The sequence below is a fragment of the Chrysochloris asiatica genome, unplaced genomic scaffold (genome assembly GCF_000296735.1).
Source record: "Chrysochloris asiatica unplaced genomic scaffold, ChrAsi1.0 scaffold00020, whole genome shotgun sequence".
In the NCBI taxonomy this organism is placed as follows: domain Eukaryota; kingdom Metazoa; phylum Chordata; class Mammalia; order Afrosoricida; family Chrysochloridae; genus Chrysochloris; species Chrysochloris asiatica.
In genome coordinates, this window is record NW_006408538.1 from 12,086,479 (window position 1) to 12,112,121 (window position 25,643).

The window sequence follows — 25,643 nt, forward strand, 5'->3', positions numbered from 1 at the left end:
TTAACAGTATTTACCTTTATCTGCTTTACTTTATTTAACAGTATCTATCTCTATTCATTTTATTATTTTTTCCATCCCCACTCTGTAACTATCATAGAATGTTTCACTTAGCAAAAACACTACTACAAGAAACCAAATATAGACCTGCAGAAATGGAGGACTACACCATGCTCTGGATAGAAAGACTTGACATTGTGAAAATGTCAACACGACCCAAAGTGATTTATAGATATAATGCAATCCCAATCCAGATACCAACATCATTCTTTAAAGAGATGGAAAATCTAATCACTAAATTCTTATGGAAAGGAAAGAGACATAGGATAAGCAAAGCATTACAAAAAAAAGAACCAAGTATGAGACTGCTCACTTCCTGGTCTTAAAACCTACTGCACAACCATAATCGTCAAAATCGTCTGTTACTGGTGCAATGAAAGGCACATAGAACCATGGAACAGAATTGAGAATCCAGAACCAAATCCATCCACCTAAGGTCAGCTGATCTTCAACAAAGGGCTAAAACATATTAAACGGGGAAGAGATAGTCTCTTCAACAAATGGTGCTGGCATAACTGGAATTCTATTTGCAGAAGAATGAAACAAGGCCCATATTTCACACCATATATAAAAACAAACTCAATGTAGGTGAAAGACTGAAATGTGAAATCTAAAGATCATCAAACAAAAAATAGGGACAAATCAGAGACTCTCATACATGGCATAAATATACCATCAAATCTAATTGACAACACACAAACAGCAGAAATAGAGGATTGGGACCTCCTAAAAATTAGACACTTATGTACATCAAAAGATTTCACCTAAATAGTATCTGTCTGGGCAGGGCTGATGAAAGGAGATGGGGATAGGACTCTTGTGGTACAATAGTGAATAATTGTTATCAGGACTGACTGTGAGGGTTGGAAATGTAAAGGTAGATGTTTTGTAGCAAAAGGAGGGGTGTGGTTGGCTTTGCAGTCCAGGAGGAGGTCCCTGGAACCATCAAGGGAGTAGAGCAGAGTTGGAGGAGTTGGAGAGCGGGACCCAACCCAGAGAAACAGTGATGCCAGACATGGAGGCAGAGACAATGATGTGGAGAGATGAAGTAACTGGGGACTGTAGACCCGGAGAGGGAGAGGGGCTGTGTGCTGATGACCAAGGGGTAGGCTTGCATGGTATAAACTTTGGTTGTCTGATGATGCATGGAGGGGATTGTAACCATGGCAATGAAATGATATACCATAGGATGAATGTAAAGCCAATGTTCTCCCATGTAAACTATCACATAATTCATAATAAAACATAAAAAAAAAATTTTCACCTGAAGACTATAAAGACAACCCACAGACTGGGAAACATTTTTTGGCAATGACAAGGGAATACTCCCTAAATATCAGACAAGGGAATACTCTATGTAAAATTTATAGAACACTTCAACACATCAACAAAAAGAAGATAAATAATCCAATAATTCCTCAGCACAACTTTCTAGGCCTTTGTATTACCATTGTAGTTTTCAATTGTCTTAAAACCTCTTAACAGGCCTCCAGGACTGTCCTGTGCACTTTGAGACTGAAGACATTGGTAGAATTCTTCAGTTTCATTTTCACTGGCCTTAGTGGTTGGTGCATAAATTTGAGTAATAGTGGTATTAACTGATCTTCCTTGTAGATGTATGGATATTATCCTATCACAGACAGTGTTGTATTTCAAGGTAAATCTTGATGTATTCTTTTTGATGATGTATGCGACGCCATTCCTTCTCAATGTGTTGTTCCTGGAATAGTAAACCATATGATTGTCAGATTGAAAATGGCCAATACCAGTCCATTTCAGCTCACTAATGTCTAGGATATTGATGTTTATGCATTACATTTCATTTTTGACAATTTCTAATTTTACTAGTTTCATACTTCGTACATTTCATGTTCTCATCACTAATGGATGTTTACTGCTGTTTCTATTCATTTTGAGTTATGCACCATCAGCAAATGAAGGTCCTGAATAGCGTCATCACGAAACAGGGTTGCTATGAGTCAGAACTGACTCGATGGCATTTAGCAACAAAAATTGTAAAAAGTTATGAAAAGGTTTTCTTGCCATAAGAAACATTCTGTGATGGCTACCAGAGGTAGGAGGGAAGTGAATTGTTTTAACCACTGGGTAGAGGATATTAGACACATTAACTTGGGTGATTGTTGTGTTTTTTTTTAATGCTTTATTGTAAATTCTGTAATAGTTTACATGGGAGGACATCAGCTTCACATTGATCCCGTAGTCATATATTGTTTCCTTGCCATGGTTACAATCCCCTCCATGCATCATCCATCAACCAAAGGGTACAAAGGGTATACCCCCCACAAGCCTGTCCCCCTCCCCCCCTTCAACCCCCACTGTCGTCGTCGTCGTCTGCATATAGCCCCTCTCCCTCTCTGGGTCCAAAGTCCCCAGCAGCTCCATCTCTCCACTTCATCGTCTCTGCCTCCATCCCTGGCATCACTGCTTCTCTGGGTAGGGTTTCTCCGTTCTTCTACTTTGATGGTCCCAGGGACCTCTGCTCCTAGACTGCAAGGTTATGTTGTTGTTGTTAAATGCCTTTGAGTCAGTTCCGACCCATAGTGACCCTGTATAGGGTTTCTGAGGAGCACCTGGTGAGCTTGAACTGCCAACCTAACAACAGTTCAAGCAGTTTTGCAGTCTGACGCATTAACTCACAGCGCCACACCAAGTGATAGGAGATGGAGATTGGCAAAGGAAAAATGAAGGTAGTGGAAGACATTTTTAAGGGTTAAAGTAAACAGAGATAAATACTATAAACTGATGATCTTCGGAATGGATTGCAATCATTGTAAATGACAAGAAGGGTATGATTTGTTGAATCATATTTGTTGAATCCCATGTTGAATCATGGGACTGATGGATGATTTGTTCTATAAAACGTTTAGTTAATTCAGAATAAAAAGTTTTTTGTTTTTGTTTTTAAGATGCGTCTACACCTTCTATTCCTTATCAAATGACAGGGCAGAGGTTTTGTTTTGTTCACTATTTCCCCAGAGTCTAGAACTGTCTGTGCCACATAGGAGAGACTCAATTAACATTTGTTAAATAAATAAAGGGACTCACTGCTACCATAGGCATTTTTCTACATCCATCCTTGTATCCCAAAGGTTTTCCCATGGGAGTATTTCAATACTTTTTAAAAGCTAATAAATTGAATTGTCAAAAACCAGGATTCTGCTGTTTCATGGTAGTAGTTTTTCTTTTGGAGTCCTTGTGTGGCACTGTAGGATAAGCACTGGATTGCTAATAGTAAGATGGTGGTGGTGGTTGCTGGTTATGTGCCGTGGAGTCGGTTCCGACTCATAGCGACCACCCTGTACAGGGTTTCCGAGGCTGTAAATCTTTACGGAAGCAGAAAGCCTCATCTTTCTCCTGCGGATCAGCTGGTAGTTTCAAACTGCTGACTTTGAGGCTCGCAGCCTGATTCATAACCACTAGTTGCTTGAAACCCAGCGGATGTACCTGGGTCTATGATTTGAGTTGGAACAGACTCAAAAAACACTTAAAGATAACTTTCCTTTTGTTTTTTTGAAAACCAAATTGTAATCGAACTTTCTCTACATTCCTTTCTTTTCACCTAGGTCCTGGGAGATTGTTTCTGAGAAGGAATTAATAGTGAGACTTTTGGAAGCATTGACTATGAAGAATATATTTTTGACTCCTCAGATTTATTTCAAATCTCCATTTCTTTCTTCAACTAAAGCACTTAAAGGACAGCAGAGAATCACAGTGGTGGGCAGTCCTCAATTTGCCTTGCTTGCCCACTTGGAATGTGTGTTCCTTCCGGGCAGAAGGTAAGTATCACTCACTATTTTATGCCAAGGTCCCAGCTCTAGAATAAATTTGAATGAGTCAATCAATGCAGAAGGTGGAAAGTTCAGGAATCTCTTTTGCAAAGAAAAATGTGGTTACTCTTATTAAAATAAATAACAAAGAATAAAAATTAAATGCAGAATGGGAGCAAAAAGGTATGAAGGCTAAAGATAGAATTTAACAGTTCTCTTCAGCAGTTTGAAACTACCTGCTGTTCCGCGGAAGAAAAAGATGAGGCTTTCTGCTCCGGTAAAGATTTACAGCCTCGGAAACCCTGTACAGGGTCGCTATGAGTCGGAACCAACTCCAAGGCACATAACAACAACAACGACAACAAAGCATCGCTACATCAGGACTTCTGTATTGATAGTTGTTAAATGCTGTCGAGTCGGTTCCGACTCATAGCGACTCTGTATAGGGTTTCAGAGAAGGGGCTGTTGAGCTTGAACCATAGAACTTGCAGTTCAAACTTACCTTGCATTCTAGAGCATTATCTTGCAGCGCCACACCAGGAGTCCCCTGTCCTGGCTAGAGACCCTAAAAACTTACTTTTTTCAGTCTATGAGGGGGGAAAGTTAATGAGGAGAAAACCTTGAAACTACTTCTTTATCTCCAATGCCCTCGCTTACCCTCAAAAAAAAAAAGTTGGAAAAGAAGGGGCGGGGGCTGGGAGAGGGTCGGATGGGGAGTTAAATTCCAGTTTGGGGAAATCCAGGTCATGTTTTGTTTCTCTCTCGGCGGTGCAGGGTCCCGCGAAGGCTGAACCCCAGCTCCACTCCCAGAGGTCAGTCTTGGGAAGATTTTGCTGCTCCGGGGGGCTGACCTGGAGGGGATCGGCCGCACAGCCCTCGCAGCGCTGCTTTGTGCGCGCAGCCGCTGGCCCCTCTGCTCCCGGGTCTGCCCCCCTGGGACGTCCCTCTGCCCTGTCCCAGCCATGCAATTCTACCTGCTTTGCCACTGTGGACCTTTAGGAAGTAGTTGCCCGCCCCGGGGTCTTAGACCCTGACCCTGCCGGGAGCCTGTAGGGGTCCGCCCGGGGTCCGTCCGCTCTCCTCCCGCCCATCGGGGGCCCCGGGCTCCGAAGTTGTGGGAACCAGGGCGAATTGGAAAGTTTGCCTGAGGCTGGTGCGGGCTCCCAGCACGGGGGACGCACGCTGCCCGGAGAACCCGAGCAAGGTTGTGGTGAGTTGGGGCGAGGGCTGAAGGCAGGGGTGCGGGGAGGGAGCCGGGACCCACACGCCAAGGCCAGAGCGGTCCTGGGTTGGCGGTGGACGTGCCCGGGGCTTGGCGCTCGCTGGTTCTCCCTGTCCGTGCGGGTGGGCTAGCTCCCCGAGACGACTCCCAGCCTGGGGCGCTTTTGTTGTGGGTGGTAAACAATGCCCGGGTCCAGTGGACGTGGCTGCACGCCCGGAGGCCCGACCGCGGCGCGGGCCGGGGGTAGCTGGGGGAGGGGGGGCGCCTCTGGCTCGGACTCTACTGGAAAGGGTAAGTGTGGCCCCTGAGGGGCGCTTCTTGTAGGCATCGAAGTAACCAGTGCACCTTTTCGGAAAGTCGGAGTGAGGAAACAGACGAATTTGTGCAAGTCGCGGGGGGCCCCTAACACTTGGGGTAAATTTCCTCGGGACCACACTTAGGTGTCTCAGGGAAGGGACTTAAGGGGCGAAAGTTTTGGGGTGGGGACAGTGAAGAAATCTTGCCAGGGTTTGACTTGATGTTTTATTAGTTGGGGGAAAGGGGAATATTGGTTTCTATACGTGTTCTGTCAAAATGGCTTTCAAAAAAAGTGTTTTTGTAGCACCACCGGTTTTTCCAACGCGCTGGTTTTGCAGTGGCATCAGCCCCACTGAGACCAGATCCAGGAGCAGGCCTGGGGTGGGTAGTGCGAGGAGATTTGCCGTGCGGCTGGAGTTGGGGGAACGGCCCGGGGCTGCCAGGGCCCCGCCACTTCACGTGTGGGGGAAGAGAAACTGGCTAGTCTGCGCGCACTCTCTCCCTCTCTCCGTTTTTCTGCCTCTCCTTTACTCTTTTCTGCTTCACTCTCTCCGGGTCTCCTCGCACCCGATTTTAGCTTCTAGAAAGACTGCAGCTCCAATGATTTCTACTTGTAATCGCGAAGGAGCTGGTCGGAGCCGATCATCTTTCTTTGTGAATGGGGAAACAATCGGATGTTTCTGACTCAGAGTAACAGGGCTTGCCTAAGCAATTCTCTCCCCTTGTCTCCCAACTCATCATTCTTCCAAATTACTAATCTTGTCTAGGTCTTTTCCCCTCGCCGCCGCTCCACTCTTGTCTGACAGGGAGCCTCATACCTACCTCATTGGTTTTCGAGCAAAAGTTTGAAAAGTGCTTCAAGGCTGTCGGGCAAACAAACGACTAGGTGCACAGCTTTGAATTCGTGGCATGTGCTGCATGAATTCCCCAACTGCTGATGGGCTGAACGTGGCGTAACCCCGCAGCTACCACTGGTCTGTCGTGACCCAGATGTGCTAGATCCTTCAATAGAAAGTAAAATACTGTGTTGGTTATTAGGCCTGGGGACACCGAAAAGAAAATGGAAAAGGAACTTCTTAACTAGTCAGGTCAAGGGTTATTTAGGGCACGTTAGGAATTTGTGACTACAGTTTAAAAAGTTATTTAGGCAGATCTGTACATAAATACAATATTTCGAGATCGGTTTGTATTCTTTCCAAAGACTAAGAGATTTGTGTGTGGTGTGTTTTCTGATTTAATCGATATTGGTTACACATGTTAAAACCCAAGTCCCCTCCCTTCTCAACTAAAGGATCTTAATTAGGTTGTCAACTTCTGGCTTTAAAGCTATGCTATGATTTTAATTAAGCTTCAGACTCAAGAGATCACAGACGCTGCCTCTTTTTCATTGCAAATATTAGTAGCCCAGACTTAGAACTCTGGGTCCACCATTTAATGAAAGTGAACTATTGCTCACAGTTTGGCCTTCCAGAATTCCTGTGTTGGAGGATTGGATCCTCACTGCCCCTGCCCTTTGTTTGTCCCCCTCCTCCAATCTTCTTTATCTGGCTTGTCCCCTCCCATCCCCCATCTTCCTTGGGAGACTGAAGGTATCTTCCCCAGTTGTTAGGGGCCACCACTTACTTCTTTTTCTTCCCTTGCTTTTCCTATCTTTAGTCTTCTGTCTTTTCATCCCAGTTGTCTTTTTATATTATGGCATTGTTAGTAAAGATCTATTTCTTCCCTTTCCTCTCTCTGCTGTTGTGCTTTCTTTGCCCCCTTTTTTCATTCCCCCCCCTAAGGTTTTTCTCTCTTCCTCTCTATGTGTTTTATGTTTTTCTTGTATTTTAGAGGAGCTAGTCTGTCTCCATTTTAACTTCTCTTTTTACTTGGCCCCTTTTGGCCTCCCCACCTCCCCCCTACTGTCTGCAGGACTGCAGGGATGTTTTACATATGGAAGGAGCCTTTGACTGAAACGGCTGGCATTCTAGTGCGTTTTGCTCAACAGCCTTTCCACGTGTTGAGGGCTCTCACACTTCCTGTGGTAGAGAACTATCTAGGAACAGCAAGCAGTCCACCCGCCTCCTCTTCCTTTAGTTGTAGAATTTACTTGCTGGAGGAAACTGAGCCAGGTGGTGCCTTTTAAAAAAGATGTGTTTCAATTTTTGCTTTTCTAAGAAGTGCTGTAGTCTTTACATTCTGAGTTGGGTTAACTGTGAAATTCTATTTCATTTTTGAAACTAGCTCTATATATTCAAGTTGTTTGTTGTTTAAGTGCTGTTGAGTCAGTTCTGATTCATAGCGACCCTGTGTAGGGTTTTGGAGGAGTAGCTGGTGGGTTTGAACTGCTGATCTTGTGGTTCACAGTCCAGAGCTGATCCTACAGCGCCACACCAGGAGTCCATATAGTGCATATTTGCAAGTACTTACCCCTGTTGGGCCCCTACTGATAGTGGGAAGGATTGCAAAATAATTTTAAATAGACATGTGGGCTGGATGGTTACATCACTGCATCCACTTCCTGTCCTGGGGACTTCCGGAGAGCCACAGAAGGAGTGATGTAGGTGGGTGAGGATTTTTTTGACAATGTTGTCAATGTTGTCCTTTAGGGACAACTGATACAGTTTACGAAGTTAACTGTTTATTTTCTAGACAAAATGAAAAAAATTTTAAAATATGTATATTTTTAAAGTTTTCCAAAAAGCAAGATTTTCATTACCAGCTATTGTTGTTAAGTTCTGTCCAGTTGGTTTTGACTCAAAGTAACTCTGTATAGGGTTTCCAAGGAACGACTGGTGGGTTTTATCACCTAGAAAACTCAGATATTATTGAGACCAAAATTCTGATGCTATTTGTTGATTAGTTTGGTTAGGCAAATTTTTGGTAATGGAATTTTCAGATTATGTGTGAATAACTGGCATACCTTACACTGGAGACCTCCTCCCCTCTGATCTTAACTCTTTATTCCCCGGATTAGCAGCATGTCTGTTCTTATCTCAAATATGAGTTGGCTTCTTATCTCCTGGCCTAGAATGTTTAGGTCTCATCCACTTCACTCCCTTAGTCACAAGGACATTTTAGGAAAACATTATATTGTGGGTTAGGGGTCTTGGTGCCCTCTGGTGAAAAGATCTATTAAATGAGCTATGTCTTGTATACCACCAGTTTTTTAAAAAACATTTTTTTAAAGAACTCATGGAATAATATTAGATAATTGTCCATACTTCCTTCTACCAAGTGCACTAGGTATTTCAATACTAATAACAAGAACACTAACTAGTATATTTTCTGCTCTGTAGCTGTGGCAGCTTAGTAGTTAGTAGTCTGGCTGCTAACTTCAAGATCAGCAGTTCAAAACTACCAGCCGTTGCATGAGACAAAGATGAGGCTTTCTGCACCTATAAAGATTTACAGCATTGGAAACCCCGTGCAGGGTCGCTATGAGTTGGAACCGACTCCAAGGCACATAACCACCACCCTGCAGTACTCAGACTCTGGAAGATATTCTAGAGTAGGATAAAGTTAATTTTGAGAAATATGGAAGCATCAATTTTCATCAGAAATGGAAAGTGGAAATGTAATTAGATAAGTGTACACAAACAAGTGTGCACAAGAGATTTAAGTATGTTGAAATATTTTTCAACAAAAGCATAAAAAATATAAGTAGGGTATGTAATAATAAAGTAAAAGGAGAACTAAATATGGGGTGATATTTTGGGGATAATATTGCAATTAAATGTGGACCTAATTAATGGAATAGAGGAATGGAGTCCTGGTGTGGCACTGGGTTAATGCGTTGGGCTGCAAAGTTGGGTTGAACCACAAGGTTGGCAGTTCAAGTTCACCAGTCGCTCCTTGGAAACCCTATACAGGTTCACTATGGGTTGGAACTGACTCGATGGCACTTAACAACAATAAAAATTAATAGAATGGAGTCCTATGTGGTGTGTAGGATAAGCACTGGACTGCAAGGTCGGTTTGAACTACAAGGTCGGCAGTTCAAACTTCCTAGCTGCATCTCTGAAAATCCTCACTATGCCTGGCGGTCGCCATGACTCCTCTCTGTTGGCAGTAAACAACACTGATAGAATGGAGTATTGTCGTCTTCTTATTCTACCACAAATTTCAAGAGGACTGTGTTCCTCTCACACCCAGAACTCAGCTTTTAGGACAATTTAGTTTATCAGGAAAGAAGATTACAGTTCATCCTTGGAGCCAAAGGTGATCAAATTAGGGTCTTGTTGGAGCCCTGATTTTGTTTCTGATTTTCCCTTCTGTTTTGTCTGGGTGGTACCAATGGTTTCTCCCCTGCAGTTGGCTTTTTCAGGGGTCAGTGGCCTCTTTCACAGTTTCTAAAAAAGGTTGTTACCATTTAAAGAGGTCAGATCTTCCCAATCCACAATGCTTATACCTTTGCATTTCCTCTCTTCTACCAGCTACTGTGTAATGGTAAGCACACCTTCATTACATATGTGAGTTTCTAAAGCACTTGAATTCAGTGTTCAGTAGGAACACAGAAGAGGCAGAAATCAGTTTATAAAGTACTTTAAAAATCCCATGACATCATCAGCCAAGGGTTTATCTAGATGAATTGCTTACATATATGAATTTTATTTTTTAAGATGGATTGGGATATCTAGATTATTTTGAGTATGGCACTGCAGGATAATGCACTGGACCCTAAGGTTGGTTTGAACGAAAGGTCGGTGGTTCAAATTCACTACCTGCTCTTCGGAAACCCTATATAGAGTCACTATGAGTCAGAACCCACTGGATGGCATAATTTTTTAACAACGTGATTTCTGATAGACAGGAAGAACATGGTTGTGCCAATATCATTGAATATCTAGAGATTGAAATTGATTTCTTTATCTGAAAAGGCATCTCTATCAAAATCAAGTCGAATTTTTAGAGATTGGAATTGAAATGACTTGTTTACCGAAAATGCTGTTATAAACAGCAATGATCTTTGGAGGAAATATCCTTTAGTTCTTCACAGCTAGAGTTACTCATTGCAGTGAAAATGTTAATTTTTCAGAAAAGGAAAAAAAAGCAGAAAGATTAGATGCCAGGAATTCAAGTAAAGCATTCTGGGGCCTAGTATTTGTATTTAGTATTGAAATACCAAAATGTTATTTTTCTGTGGTTAGTGTTATCACTAATGTCTATTTTTAAATGGCACAATGCATGTACTTCAAATGTCAATTTCCTTATTTATTTATGTCGTGGGTGACCTCCAGTGTATTAAGTGGGGTCGGAATCTAAAGGACTCCGGATCTTGCTTTATGAGATATGCAAGACTACTGTGGGTTAAATTGGCTCTATAGCCCTGGTGTGGCACCATAGGATAATTACTGGACCTCAAGGTTGGCGGTTCAAACTCACTAGCCACTCCTTGGAAACCCTGTACTATACGAGGTTGCTATTAGTTGGAACCTATTCGATGACACTTAACAACAGCAATAATAATAACTAGATTTATTTTATAATTTGTTATATTCTGGAGTTGTAAATGACTTTTTTTTTTTTTAAGTGCCTATTACTTAGCATGAGTCCAGGTGTGGGTTAATGTACTGGACTGCAAAGTCAGTGGTTCAAGCTTACCAGCTGCTCTTCAGAAACCCTATACAGGGTCGCTAGGAGTCGTAACTGACTCATAGCATGGACTCTCCTGGTGTGGCACTGTGGGATAAAGCACTGGACCGCAAGGTCATTTTGAACCACAAGGTCGGTGGTTCAAACTCACCAGCTGCTTCTCGGGAACCCTATACAAGGTCGCTATGAATGTGACAGCACATAACAACAATGACAACATTACATAGATTAGAGTCTTTGCTTGAACCCTTTGTTATAGCATTAATACACAATATTGGAATCCTGGTTTGGTGCTGTAGGATCAGCACCGCAATGTTGGTGGTTCAAACCCACCAGCCGCTCCTTGAAACCCTATACAGGGTTGCTATGAGACAGAACTGACACCACAGCACTTACAACAAATTTACATAGCACTGTGCTAATAAGCCTTTACACACATCATCTTGTTGTATCCTCATGGTAACCTAATTAGGCTGGTAATGTTTGCTATGCAATTACACAAAAGGAAACTCAGGTATAGAGAGATCAATGAATTTGTCAATATCACACAGCTAATAATGTTTCTGAGCTACACACTGAACACAAAATCTACAACTTCCAAAGTCCATCTTATTACACCCCTCTTGAACGCAGTCAGATGCCTTACAAACGAATCCAGTGGTACTAGATGTCTATTTCCTTGTTCAAGGAGTCCATTGAAAGCGACCTCCTTTCAGGTGAAGAAGCTTTTGACTCTGAAGTTAAGTCGTTTGCTTAAGGACACAGAGCTGGTGATCTCACTTTTAAATTCAGGGGTCTCTGATCTTAGATCATCTTTAGCCACTAGATGAGTCACTCCCAAGATTATCTGGATGAATTATACAAAATAAGGTATAGAAAAGGGTTGTTTTTATTTTACCAACTATTAAGAAAAAATAAGACTATCCTCCACCCTTACAGAAAACAACCACTTTTAATTACTTTTTTAGGAAGGCTATTTTGATGGTGGAGACCTGGTGTGGCCTTATGGGTTAATGAACTGAACTGCAAGGTTGATTTGAATCACAAAAATAGGTGGTTCAAGCTCATTAACCGCTCATTGGAAACTATACAGTTTTGCTATGAGCGGGACCCACTCTATAACACTTAAAAACAATAATTTTTAATGGTACGAAATAGGAAGAAATAATTTCAGAATAAAGAAATTGTTTAAAATGAATATATTTAATTTACATTGCCCGGTGTTTTTTTTTTTTCCCATTTTGCCATAGACTTGAAAATCTGGCCACTGACCAGATTTTTGTTTTTTTTTTAACCACTGACCAGTTTTTGGTAACCATTTTCCTACACCACGCTTTCTTGAAAATTCAAGAACTTGTTTGCTATTAAAGAATCCTCAGTTCTTGTTTCTGTGATCTTTAGAAACTATTGGCACATTACTATCTTGGTCTTTCCATTCTGTTTTTATCACAGTTTGTCTTTGTCTTACAGCTAGGTCTTACTTAGGGTCGGGGTACACAGTCAGAGGAGTCCTGGTGTGGCGCTGTGGGTTAATGCACCAGATGGCAAAGCCATTTAAACTGCACGATTAGCGGTTCTAGCTCACCAGTCACTCATTGGAAACCCTATACGGGGTCTCTATGAGTTGGAACCAACTCAACAGCACTTAACAACAACACAGTCAGAGGAGCAATGCAAACCCAATTAGTGATGGTTCTTAGTCAGTCCCCTTTCATTTGTTCTTTTCTTACTTATCTTTCAAATAATAGTTACCTGCCTAGTGCACTTCACTGTTCTAATAACCTTATTTCCTCCTTATTTCTAATTCCCTTGCCTAGGCATTCACCATGAGACTTTCGGGACCCTTGGTAGAAGGCATTTTAGAACAAGTAGTCTTTGGATTAAGTCAGGTGAAAGAGAAAAGAGGGACATCATTTCTGGGAGTGGGCAGTGCCAATCAAAATGCTTTCCTTACACATAGTAGATTGTTGTTGTTAAGTGCTGTGGTGGTGGTAGTGGTAATGTGCCCTGGAATAGATTCCGACCCATAGCTACCCTGTACAGCGTTTCTGAGGCTGTAAATCTTTATGGGAGCAGAACAACTGGCAGTTTCGAACTGCTGTCCCTGAGGTTAGCAGCCCGATTTGTAATCACTACACTGAGAGCCCCTTGTTAAGTGCTGTAGAGTTGCAGATATTTGTTGGATTAATGTTATTAAGTGCCATCCTTCAAGTCAGTTCTGACACATAGTGACCCTATATACTAGGGCTTCCAAGGAGCAGCTGGTTGGGCCAATAAGGCTTCCAAAATTCAGTGCTATTTTTGTAAAAATGTGAAAAGTCCACGATTTATGGATTGTTAATTGGAATGTTATATTATTGTTGGATCTCCAGGGAGTTAAATTTCTTGGCTTATATAAGAAGTATAAATAAGCTTTTACCAGCTTTACTGTCAGACAGATGATATTTTTGCCTGTTTGGTGATGTGCTGAGGAAAGAGATAAAGAGATAATTCTTAAAAGTATATAAATTTGTAAAGATTTGGATTTATGCTTTAAAATACACAACTTAAGTTGTGGTTTCTAATGTAGAGAAATTCCCCATACCTTATTCAAAGAATAAATAATTCAGTTGTCACAGTCTAATGAAAGTATACACTAGTAGTTTTATGTTTACTATATCTTTGGAGTCCTGGTGTGGAACTGTGGGTTAATAAGCTGGACTACAAGGTCAATTTGAACTGCAAGGTCGGTGTTTCAAGCTCACCAGCCTCTCCTCGGAAACCCTATACAAGGTTGTTATGAGTTGGAACGGACTTGACGGCACTCAGCAACAATTATATCTTTATTTATTTACTTTTGCATTAAAAAGGCTCCGTCACGTAATTTTAATTAATAACTTCTGGCAAATACTGTATTTCAAATGGGAGAATGAATAGGAAAAAGACTCACTTTCATTGTGTTTTTTGTTGTTGTTATTTCAGACCAAAACCTTGATGTGACTGAGCACAACTGTGGAGCATCCAGATTCTCCTCAGAAGGGAGGCTTTCCAAAGGACCAATGACTCTGTGTCCCGTGGCCTTTCAGTTTTTCCTGCTCTGTAGCTATGTCTCGATCACGCCATGCAAGGCCTTCCAGGTTAGTCAGGAGAGAAGATTTAAGCAAAAAGAAAAACAACCAACTGAAGAAGACCTCCAATCCAAGCAACAAAAATGTGACATCAGTCAGGATGGTGAGCCCTGGAAAATTCAAGCAACTAATTCAAGAAAGAGATGTTAAGAAAAAAACAGAACCCAAACCCCACATGCCTGTCAGAAGCCTTCGGACAAGAGCTGGAGCGGCACGACTGAATTTGGAAAGGACTGAGGTTCTTTTTCAGAACCCTGAGTCCTTAACTTGCAATGGATTTACAATGGCTCTCAGAAGCACCTCTCTTAGCAGGCGTCTGTCTCAGCCTCCAGTGGTCATAACCAAACCTAAGAAAGTCCCACCTTGTAAGAGTTTAGAAAAACAACATGAGTGTGAGCGTAAAGTACTCACTAATGTGGGAGGAGTGAGACACTCAGAAAATCAGTCAGACCTAATGCAAGACCCCCCAGTCCCTCTTGACACTGAAAATCTAATTGGTGCACAAAATTCATCTTTAATTAAAGATGAGAGCCAAAACACAAGCCAGTCTTGGTCCCAAAGGGTTGAAGATACCAAAATAAACGTTGCCACTCACAGTGGCCCGGCAGCAGAGATCCATTCTAGGTCACTGGAAGAGACACATGCTGAAGAGCTACTCTCTGGAGAGTCATTAGATGATCTCAATGCCTACACTAGAATGTTTACTCAGGACACTCAGTGTGCTCCTTTGTCCCAAAGATCAATCTCCACAGTTACCTCTGAAAGAAACCCTTGTGTTCAGTTAGAAGACTTGGGTTCACGAGTAGAATCTCTTAAGCTCTCTGATTCTTACTTGGATCCCATCAAAAGTGAACATGCTTGTGATCCCTCCTCTAGCTTTAATGCGGTTATACCGGAATTGAACCTTAGGAACTGTTTGTCTGTTGGTGGGTCTGTATATCCTACCTCTTTAATAAAACTCCTCATGGCAGACTCAGAACAAGAGATGCTTGGTGCTAACACAAATCATTCTGAGGCCCTCAAAGCTACCCTAGATCAGCAGGAAGTTTCTAGTGCTACCCTAGATGAACAAAAATTTCCTGAGCCCAGCTCTGTTCTAGGAGAGGCCTTCGACACAATCCCACATCAGTGGGAAGTTCCTGGTGCTAACTCAGTTCATACAGAGGCCCTAGGTGAGACCTCAAACATACCAGAAGTTCCTGGTGCTATGCCAGTCCAAGGAGAAGTCTTTGGTGCCATCCTAGACCAACAGGAGACCCTTGGTGTGAGTGGTGATGCTGTTCCAGACCTGCCTATCTTCCTTTCTACTCCTGCAGACTCAGCTGTCATCTATCACGTTCCCTCAGAATGGCCTGTACCCCAGAGTACGGTCTCATATGGGCATGAGACGCAGGATGCCATGCAGATTTTGCCTTTGGGCTTCTCAGGTCATCCTCCTTATTCATCATCAAACTCCGAGAAAAGTTTGGTACCTCCAGCAATGACTGTAAGTAATAAAGAAAATGAGAAGCAGGCTCATATCAACTTTTTGCCAGTTTATGGTCAGAGAGGACTGTACCAGTCTTCACTAGGTGTTGCCCAACTCTCCCAGCCAGGTCATAGCAAATCCATAGGAAGGAGTTCTCAGACCCACATGAACAATACGATGGGTATCAACCCCACACTGGTACCCATGTCACTTGCCAGTACCTCGTCTCCTTCCTACACGACTTTGTTACCTACTTTGGTAAAGAAGAAACGAAAGAGATGTGGAGTCTGTGAGCCCTGTCAGCAGAAGACCAACTGTGGTGAATGTACTTACTGTAAGAACAGGAAGAACAGCCATCAGATCTGTAAGAAGAGGAAATGTGAGGAACTGAAAAAGAAGCCGTCCAGCGTCCTTCCTTGGAAGGTAAGCAAATAGACAAAGGGGTTGGAACACAAGAATTGATTTCACAATTTGCTTCAATATTACATCCTTTTTACCTTGGTGAAATGTTGCCTCATATTTCCGATAAGAATTTGTGAACTTACTAGAAATGTGTCTTGTGCAGTGGTGCATTAGCATATTTTTAGAGTTTGCCCTAGAAAACTAGAACATACTGTTTTCCATGATGAGATTTGACGGAGACATACATAGGGGAATTGTATGAAACGTGGTTAAGATGTACACAGTGCTGCATTTTAGCTAGCTATTTGTCTCTTTTTGGAAGTTACAGATTTAAAAATTAAGAGTGAAACAAATTTATTAACTCCCTACCAGCCTGAGAAGCTGAAGGAATCAAACTTCTTTCCTTTGGTAAAAATAAAATTACACCAGCATAAAACCTGTGAAGGGTGAAACTGCCCTGGAGACATGCTTTTACCTCACATTTTGGCAGACAAATCTCTCCCTTCACTATGTCTCTCACAGGATTGTTGGAATTACATGGTAATCAGAAGGTGAAATGGTTTGCAAATTCTTCCTTGATATACGATTAACTCTTATTATTATAACTTACAGTTTTAAAGTAATAAAAGTATTGATAGGCCTAGAATTTATTTAAAGGATTTTAGGAAGTTAGTTCAAAGCAAACTCTTTGCTTTTCAGACTTTTAAGCTATCTGTGAAATATGCTGTTGTATGATTTTTAGATAATTCACTTGCAGTTGTATTTATTCTGTCCGCACAGAGCAGTATGAGATTACCCAATAAGCAAGGTAAGCATGGGTTTACTTGTGCTTACTTACTAGTCTGAAGTAACTTTCACATTTTTTTTTTTTTACCTCACCAAAGACCATGTGATTATTGTTCACCACAGATTGGTAAAGTAAGCACAAGTAATCCCTTGCTTACCTTGTTTATTGGGTCACCGCTCCTGACTACAAATTCAGGTATAGTCAGTTCGATTGAACTAAGTATTGTGATCTATAATTCACTCACAGTTTTTACTTCATTCTTGGCTGAAATGATCTGTCCAAAAATGCTTTGACTTCCTACAGTACATTGAATTACTTAATACTGCCCTTCTAGCCAAATTTGTTTATTTTCCTTTCAGTTTTTTATTGTGAGTTGAGTGAGCAAGTCATCAGTTTTGTATTCAACAAATCATGCACTTCCTTTCATCTCAGTTGCAATCCCTTCCATGCAACATCACTTAGCTCACTTTCTCCCTGTGATGGTTGTTTCCTTTCCTCCTTCTTTCCCAAGCCTTCTGAATTTTGTCCTTAGGAAAATGCAGCCCTTTTGATCTTAAATGGTTGAAGTTTTATGGTGAGCATGCCTCATTAGTGTTGTTGTCCCACTATATACCTATCTACTGCTTGAGCCGTGAGGGTGAGTTTAGGTCCAGACCTGAAGGCTGAGCAGCAGTCATATAGTCTCGGGTTCTTCCAGTCTCTCTCAGACCATTGGTGGTGGTTGTGTGCCTTCTGGTTTGTTCCAACTGGGCGATGCTGTATAGACTGTCAATCTTTATGAAAGCAGAAGCCTCATCTTTCTCCTGCAGAACTCCTGACCTTGTAGTTACCGGCCCAACCCATAACTCATTACATTACCAAGGCTCCTTCTTTCGGACAAGTAGACCAGTTTTCTTTATATTTTTTGAGTTTTGTACACACTTTCTCTCACTCTATCCAGGGTCTTCTAATGTGATCCCCTTCTGAGCAGTTACTATTAGTTGTTGTTGTTAAGTGTTGTCGAGTTGGTTCCAACTCATAGCTACCCTGTGGGTTTGAGCTACCGACTTTGCAGTTAGCAGTCCAGTGCTTACCTTACAAGCACCACACAAGGACACCCAACCCTGGTAACCATCAAAGAATTTCTTTTAACATAAAAACAATCACTGTTGACTTGACTATAACTCAAAAAGAAATACTTTTGGGTAGACTCAAACCTCTAACTTTAGCAGCAAAGTGTTAACCAGTGTGTACCTCTAAGGGATGACCTAGTTCTCCTGTTGTGGTTGTTGCTGGGTGCACTTGACCCATAGACCCTAGGCACAGCAGAACAAAACACTGTCTTGTCTTGCAACAGCCTCACAATCCTTGCAATGCTTGAGCCCATTGCTGCTGCCACGGCCAGTCCAGTTCTTTGGGGATCTTCTTTTTCACTGACCCTCCACTTTACTAAGCAGGATGTCCTTCTCCAGGGACTGGTTCCTCCTGATAACATGTCCAAAGTATGAAAGACTGTCTCACAATCCTGGTTTCTAAGGAGCATTCTGGCTGTACTTCTTCCAACACAGATTTGTTCTTCTGGCAGTCCTTGGTACTTTCAGTATTGTTCTCCAACACCATCACTCAAATGCATCAATTCTTATGTATTCTTCTTTATTCACTGTCCAACTTTCTCATGCATGTGAGGCTGTTGAAAATACCCTGGGGCTTGGATCAGGTGCACCTTAGTCCTCAAAGTGACATCTTTGTTCTTGAACACTTTAAAGAGGTCTTATGCAGCAGATTTGCCTAATGCAAAATGCCTCTTGATTTCTGGATTGCTGCTTCCATGACTGTTAACAGTGGATCCAAGTAAAATGAAGTCTTTGACAAATTCATTATTTACATTTCCTGGTATGGTGCTGTAGGATAAGCACTGGACTGAGAATTACAAGGTCAGCAGTTCAAACCCACCACCCTCTCCTTGGAAACCCTATACAGGGTCACTATGAGTTGGAATCTACTTAACAACACATTACAACAACAGCAACAACAAATAACTAAGACAGCTGCCAATCGTGGTTCTCTATTTCCATCATTTCTTCTAAATCTATTGAGTTTTAATCTCAAAGAAAGTTATTGGTTTAACTCTTTCAATATGAACTAATGGATTCTTACAGTCAATTGGTCATAATTAGTTATTATCTTAATTTTGATGCTCAGATTGTCCCCGAGTTTAGCCAGGGAGCTCACTTTGTGTTTATGGTTGCATGTCTATCCTTCTATTGTTTTGCTGGCACAAGATGGTGTAGGTTTAATCTAGTTTCAGCTTTGCCCAGTCCAGAATTCAGCTACTTAACCAAGGAAACTTGGTTCCTTTTAGTGGAATATGGTATTTCAAAACCAAGATCTTGCTGATAGGTACAGTCATTATTACTGTAATGTCAGTATTGTGACCAAAAGTTACTTAAATTCTCTCTCTGTGTCTGTCATACACACGCACACACACAGTGTACACGCTTGTCTGTAGTTCTGTTGTTCATTTGAAATCAAGTTTTAGCTCATTTTTTTATGCTTTTATTCTATGGTATGAGGGTGAGTCAAAAATCATCCCAACTCTAGCTGTAGAATTTATTTTAATCAACTTTTAGAAAAGACAAACACATTTTTCGACATAATTTCCTGCTTTTCAGTACTTTGTCCATCTGTCAACAAGCTTTTGTATTCCCTTCTTAAAAATGTTTTAGACTGAGTTTGTGAGCCATGAATGCACCACTGTCTTCACTTCATCAGAGGTGAATCTTTGTCCTCAGGGGAACAAACAGGTAAAAGTCCAGTGGAGCAAAATCAGGACAATAGGGGAGATGCTTAACACCTCAAAATGAAGTTTTTACAAAATGTCAAAATTATATTCAGAGTTGAATGGACATGCGTCCATTCATGCAAGATCACAAAGCCCTTGGATAGCAGTCCTCTCTGTTTAATCTGAAGTTCAGGCTTCAGTTCTTCAGTGAGCATCTCATTGTAATGAGCGCTGTTGACTGCTGAACCTTTTTCCTGATAGTGCACTAATACTGGCCCTGGAGAATCCCAGAAAACTGTAGGCATCAATTTTCCAGCCAATGGTGTGGCACCATAGGATAAGCCCTCGACCTCTAAGTCAGCTTGAACCACAAGGTTGGCGGTTCCAACTAACCGGCCGATTCTTAGAAACCCTATATAGGATCATTATGGGTCAGAACCAACTCCATGGCGCTTAACAACAACTCTTTGGCGCTTTAGGATAAAACACTGGACCACAAGGTCAGTTTGAAAAGCAGACTTAGTGGCTCAAACTCACCAGCTGCTCCTTCTAAATCCTATACATCTTCACTATCAACCAGACACCACTTGACTACTTGACGACACTTAACAACAACACTCTTTAGAGTTGTTGACTAGTCTGCACTTAAAAGTTTTATTTTTGTCGTTGTTTGGTGCCATTGAGTCAATTCTGACTTCGAGCATCCCTGTACGGGGTTTCCAAGGAGTGACCTATGGGCTTGAACCACAAACCTTGTGGTTAGCAGCCCAGTGCTTATCTACAGCGTCAAACCAGGGTGATGTCTTCAATTATATTGCATATCTCTAGTTAGATGATTTTGATATATCATCACGTATTAGTTAGAACTGTTTATGAGCTGGTCTTTCCAAGGTGAAATCATCTTTCTTGTATGGACCTTAGTTAACGTTGATGTTTCTTCCAAAATGATTAAAGGGTTATTTATTATGTGCTTGGTTAAAGAGCAGTATTCTAGATAATTCAAAGTGAGCTGTGTTTATCATCATGTTATCTTCTCAGCTAATGCATGTTTTACCGAGAAAAATAGTAACACATAAGTTGTGTTCAAAAGTAAAATATTACTAAATATTATGATTCAGTTGAACTGTCCACTTTCTTGTGGGTGGCTTCTACTACATGATCACAGTTCAGTTCCAGAGATGGCATCTCAGAGTTGGTTGACACTCAGCTTATTTCATTCTTTTATTTGGTGGGGCTGGGCTTGGGGCTAGCCTCTTTTAGACATATGGAACAAATTCTTCTACCAGTTCCTTCAATTGAAGGCAAATGTTATATGTATTTAAATATGCTTTTTAGGAATCTCTTTGAGTCCCTACTGAGACTTCAGTAGCATAACTCACCACATAGCTAGTCATAGAAACCGGCCTTTGTGGTCTGTTGTTAAGTGCCAGGGAGTCTGTTCTGACTCATAGAGATCCTGTATAGCGTTGCTGAGGAGCAGCAGCTGTTGGGTTTGAACCACCAACCTTGTGGTTAGTAGTTCAGTGCTTATCCTCTAGCATGTCAACAAAACCATTCTGATTTTAGTTGATTCTAACCCATAGTTGTTAATTTCTGAATCTTGTCACTATAATTAAAATCTCACCTTCTATTTTGTGTATATAATCTTATCCAAGAAGAAAACTGTGTGAAATTGGCCTATATCTTCATGTAGTAGCTGCATAATTCGTTATACTATTATAGTTTGCACTCTGTTGTCCTTAGTTTTCATCAAATCTATATGTACAACAGAATGAAACACTGCCCTATCCTGTACCCGCCTCACAATTGTTCTTATGTTTGCTCCCAGTGCATTCTCTATGCCAATCCTTCTCATTGGGGGCCTTACTACTTTTCAGTGCTCCTCCACTTTTCCAAGCATGATGTCTTTTTCCAGGGAGTGGTCCCACCATCTTTGCTTCTGGTTCTCTTTCTAAGACAGATTTGATTGTGCTTCTGGCTGCCCTTGGTACTTTCAATATTTTCCAATACTATAATTCAAATGCATCAGTTCTTTATTGATCTTCCTTATTCATTTTGTAACTCTCACATGCATATGAGGTTATTGAAAAGACTGTAGCTTAGGTCAGGCATACCTTGTCTTCAAACTGACATCTTTGCTCTGGAACAATTTAAAGAGCTCTTTTGCAGCACATTTGCCCAAGGCAATGTAACCTTTGGTTCTTACCTGCTGCATTTCCTTGAGTGTTGATTGTGGATTCAAGCAAAATGAAGTCTTTGACAACTATAGTCTTTTCTCAGTTTATCCTGAGGTTATTTAATGGTGAGAATTTTTTTCTTTACCTTGAGGTGCACCCTAGTGTGCATTAAGTATGCACCCTAGTGTGATACTGTTTATTTTGTTACAGAGTTTAATTTCAGATCCTTTTTTGTTGGCGCACCTCTTGTTCAGAGAAGTAGTCCCAGAGTTAATGGTAAAAAGACTGAAACTCTTTCTTATTTTAAAGTAGCAAGCCATCCTAGCACTTTGATGGATTTATCAGGAAGTATGGAAGGAGTCCTGGTGTGGTGCTGTGGGTTAATGCGCCAGACTGCAAAATGTTTGAACTGCAAGGTCGATAGTTCAAGCTCACCAGCTGCTCCTCGGAAACCCTATACTGTGTCTATATGGGTCAGAATCGACTCAATGGCACTTGACAACGACAAATAGAAGGGGGAATAGTCCTGGTATGGTGCTGTGGGTTAATGCGTCACAGGCTGCAAAGTCATTTGAACTGCAAAGTCAGTGGCTCAAGCTCACCAGCTGCTCTTTGGAAACTCTATACAGGGTCCCTATGGGTCAGAATCAATTCAATGGCACTTAACAACAACAACAACAACATAGAAGGGGGAATTATTTTACATTATTATTATACTAAAATGAATTATTATATTATACTAGCAAATGAATCAAACTAATCTAAGCAATTCAGGGCATTACCTTGATAATGAGACAATGCAGTGCTCCAATCATTAGTATCCAAAAAGTCTTTATTATGTATCGTCAGCTTCTCAAGTCACCAGTGAAAGCAACGAAGAGAAATTTTGCTCTTTTCTGATTTAATTATGCCCCATTAATATTGAGTCATTGTCTTTAAAAGAAAGCCATGGTATTCCCACCCCCCGCCCCGCACCAGCCACTCCTCAGAAACGCTATACACTGTTACTGTGAGTCAGAAACTACTTGATGGGCACTTAACATAAAGTACAGTAACAAAGTCAAAGCCAGAATTTATGTGGTGTTGTGAACAAGCTGGCTCTTTAGGATAAGCACTGGACTTCGAACCACAGGGTTCAGCAGTATGAGTCCCACCAATTGCTCTGTTGGAGAAAGACGAGGATTTCAGCTCCCACAAAGATTTATAGCCTCAGCACTGTTGGATAAGTACTGGACCACAAGATCAGTTTGAATTTCAAAGTCAACAGTTCAAAGTCACTAGCTGCTCCACAGACACTCCATACAGGGTTGCTATGAGTAAAGACTCAATGACATTTTACAAAGTTTTGGTGTGGAGCTGTTGAATAAGCACTGGACTGCTAACCCCAAAGTCACAGTTATAACACACCAGCTGCTCTTTGGAAACAAACCCTTTACAGGGTCTCTTTGAGTTGGCACCAACTTGACTGCCATTTGACAACAATAAACCGTACACAGGATTGTATGAGCATGGTACTAGATGGCACTTACCAAAGCCAAAGCTTAGGATTCAAGTGTTGTTAGTACATAATATTGTTGTTGTTAAGTGCCCTTGAGTCGACTCCGACTCATAGCAACCCTACATAGGGTTTCCAAGGAGCAGCTGGTAAGCTTGAACCGCCAACCTTGCAGTTTAAATGGCTTTGCAGTCTGGTGCATTAACCCACAGTGCCACACCAGTTAGCACATAATAGGTGTTCAATAAATGAATAAATAAAAATCTTACAACGAAGTAAGATTCAGCTTATTTCTCATATTTTTGCTGTTGAGTGCCATCCAGTTGGTCCGGACTCTTAGTAACCCTGTACCGGGTTTCTGAGAAGTGGGTGGTGGGTTTTGCTGCCAACTTTATGGTTAGCACAGTCTAGCACTTATAATACAGTGCCCTTTAAAAAAAAAAAAAAGTGCATTGTAAAGCATTCGTTTTGTCCTGTATGTAAGTAATATGTCCTTTTAGCAGGTTTCTCCTGAAAACAACATTTTGGGGTTTATTTTATACATATAATTTTTTTTAAGTACCAAACATATTAGGATCATGGGATATGTGAATATGAAACTCAAACACAATGCTGAGAAACTCAAATCGAATTCTCAAAGGAAAATGTTTTTTTCATTTTGCAGAGTGCATTAAAAATATGAAATTTGTCTGCCTATGCTATTTAAAATTACTGGCAAAGATTAAAAATTACTGCCGTATGTAATTGCAATTGTGATTTATATCAAGATGCAAAGTTTAGGCAACTCAATTCTAAAAGGAAAAGGGAGCATAAAAGCTCGAAATCTATTGTACTGGAATTTAGAAAAACAATTCTAAAAGGACACATACCAAACCAAATTGTTGAAAGTTGTTCCTTCTGGGATTGGAATTTTTTTTGCAGGGTTAGGAGCTAAAGGGAGTCCTGGTGTAGTACTTTGGGTTAATGTGCTGGACTACAAGATCGGTTCTGACCCATAGCGACCCTGTACAGAGTTTCCAAGGAGTAATTTGTAAGCTTGAACCACAGACCTTGTGGTTCAAACTGATTTTGCAGTCTAGTGCATTAACCCATGGCACCACACCAGGACTCCTTCATTATCACAAACAATCATAATGCACAACAAAACATACACTGATTCAAGGATAGTTTAGTGACACTTACTACATTCAAGTTGTGCAACCATTTTCTCTATATTGTCCCAAAATATTCCAATACCATTAACCTAAATGCAATACTCCCTAAAGAAAAACTGTCAAAATAGTCACAACACTCTAGAAAGAGACTTTGGAAGTACACAACTGATAATTTTCCTGTGGTTGAAGAAAACACAGTTACTGTGACTTTACATATCCCACGTCAGTATGAGAATGGGCGTACTTGTAACATAGAGACAGATGGTCGTAGCTGTGAAGCAGGGATGCATACTTGAGGAGCAGAAATGATGGATACAATGACTCTGACAGAAGGCCCCCTAATAAAAAAACCAGATGCTATGGAGTCGATGCTTACTCATGGAGACTCCACATGAAGCAGAGTAGAAGTATCCTCCAAAGGATTCTCAAAGGTTAATTGCTCTGATGTAAATTACCTGCCCTTTCTTCTGATGTACCTCTGGATAGACTTGAATCTACAACCTTTAATTTAGTAGTTGGGCTTAGCAACTATTTCCCCATTCACGGAATCTGCCTGATACATACTGGGTTTTTGAATTTTTGTATTCATTATTGCATCCTTGATGAAATTTGTGTATTTATTTCATTACTTTCACCTGCATCTTACTGCTTGATTCATACTCTGTAGAAGAAAGTAAGTGAAATACTCAGAAGTAGTGAGTACACACTGTTTCTTAGTTTGGGAAAGTGTTTCCTGCTAAAGGATTAAGATGCATTATGAATGAATTGATTTCACTGTTCCCATGTGATGTAGAATTATACTTGTGGTTACTAGCAAGATGACTATGCAACCGTTTTCATGTCCTTCTATAATGAGAGGGTTTTGGTGTTTCTGCTGTGTTCTAGACATTTACACTATTATGACTTATTTTCATATCATATTTCATATGTAGTACCATTTTGTGGTGAGGTTTCTTTTAAAAAGCACAGGCAAGGATCCAAGCAGGAGGAGGTAGGAGGAGGGCAAGACACTGAAAGCCCGCAGTTGATCCAAGCCATGGAAATTTGAATGGAATAGACACAGTTAGAAGTGTGTATGTGTCCGTGTTTCTCCTATAACTGTAGTAGCAAATAACTGTTTAAGAGTTAATGCACAATTGTAGAGAAATTTGTTTATTGGTAAACATAGAAATTAAATTTTATTTTCTGTATTCCCCTAACCCCATTTTCTATGGGATATAACTTTGAGTGTTAAGACAAACAAGCAAAAATTAATAGAACAAGGAAAACAAAATGAAGTATTCTTCAACTTTTCATGCTTTTTAAAAAAGAACCAACAACCAGAAACTAATGTCTTCATTGCTAATTAAGCACA

The 25,643-nt window shown here is 41.0% G+C and overlaps 1 protein-coding gene across 1 annotated transcript in view; it reads left to right on the top strand.

Annotated features, from left to right (window-relative positions):
• The first annotated feature begins 14,022 nt into the window (after positions 1-14,022).
• The window catches only part of TET1 (tet methylcytosine dioxygenase 1), a 97,397-nt gene continuing 85,776 nt past the window's right edge, over positions 14,023-25,643 (top strand). The window contains exon 1 of the mRNA XM_006835832.1: positions 14,023-15,936. Within this exon, the coding sequence (XP_006835895.1) occupies positions 14,023-15,936 (1,914 nt within the window). The remainder of the gene's footprint in view (positions 15,937-25,643) is intronic.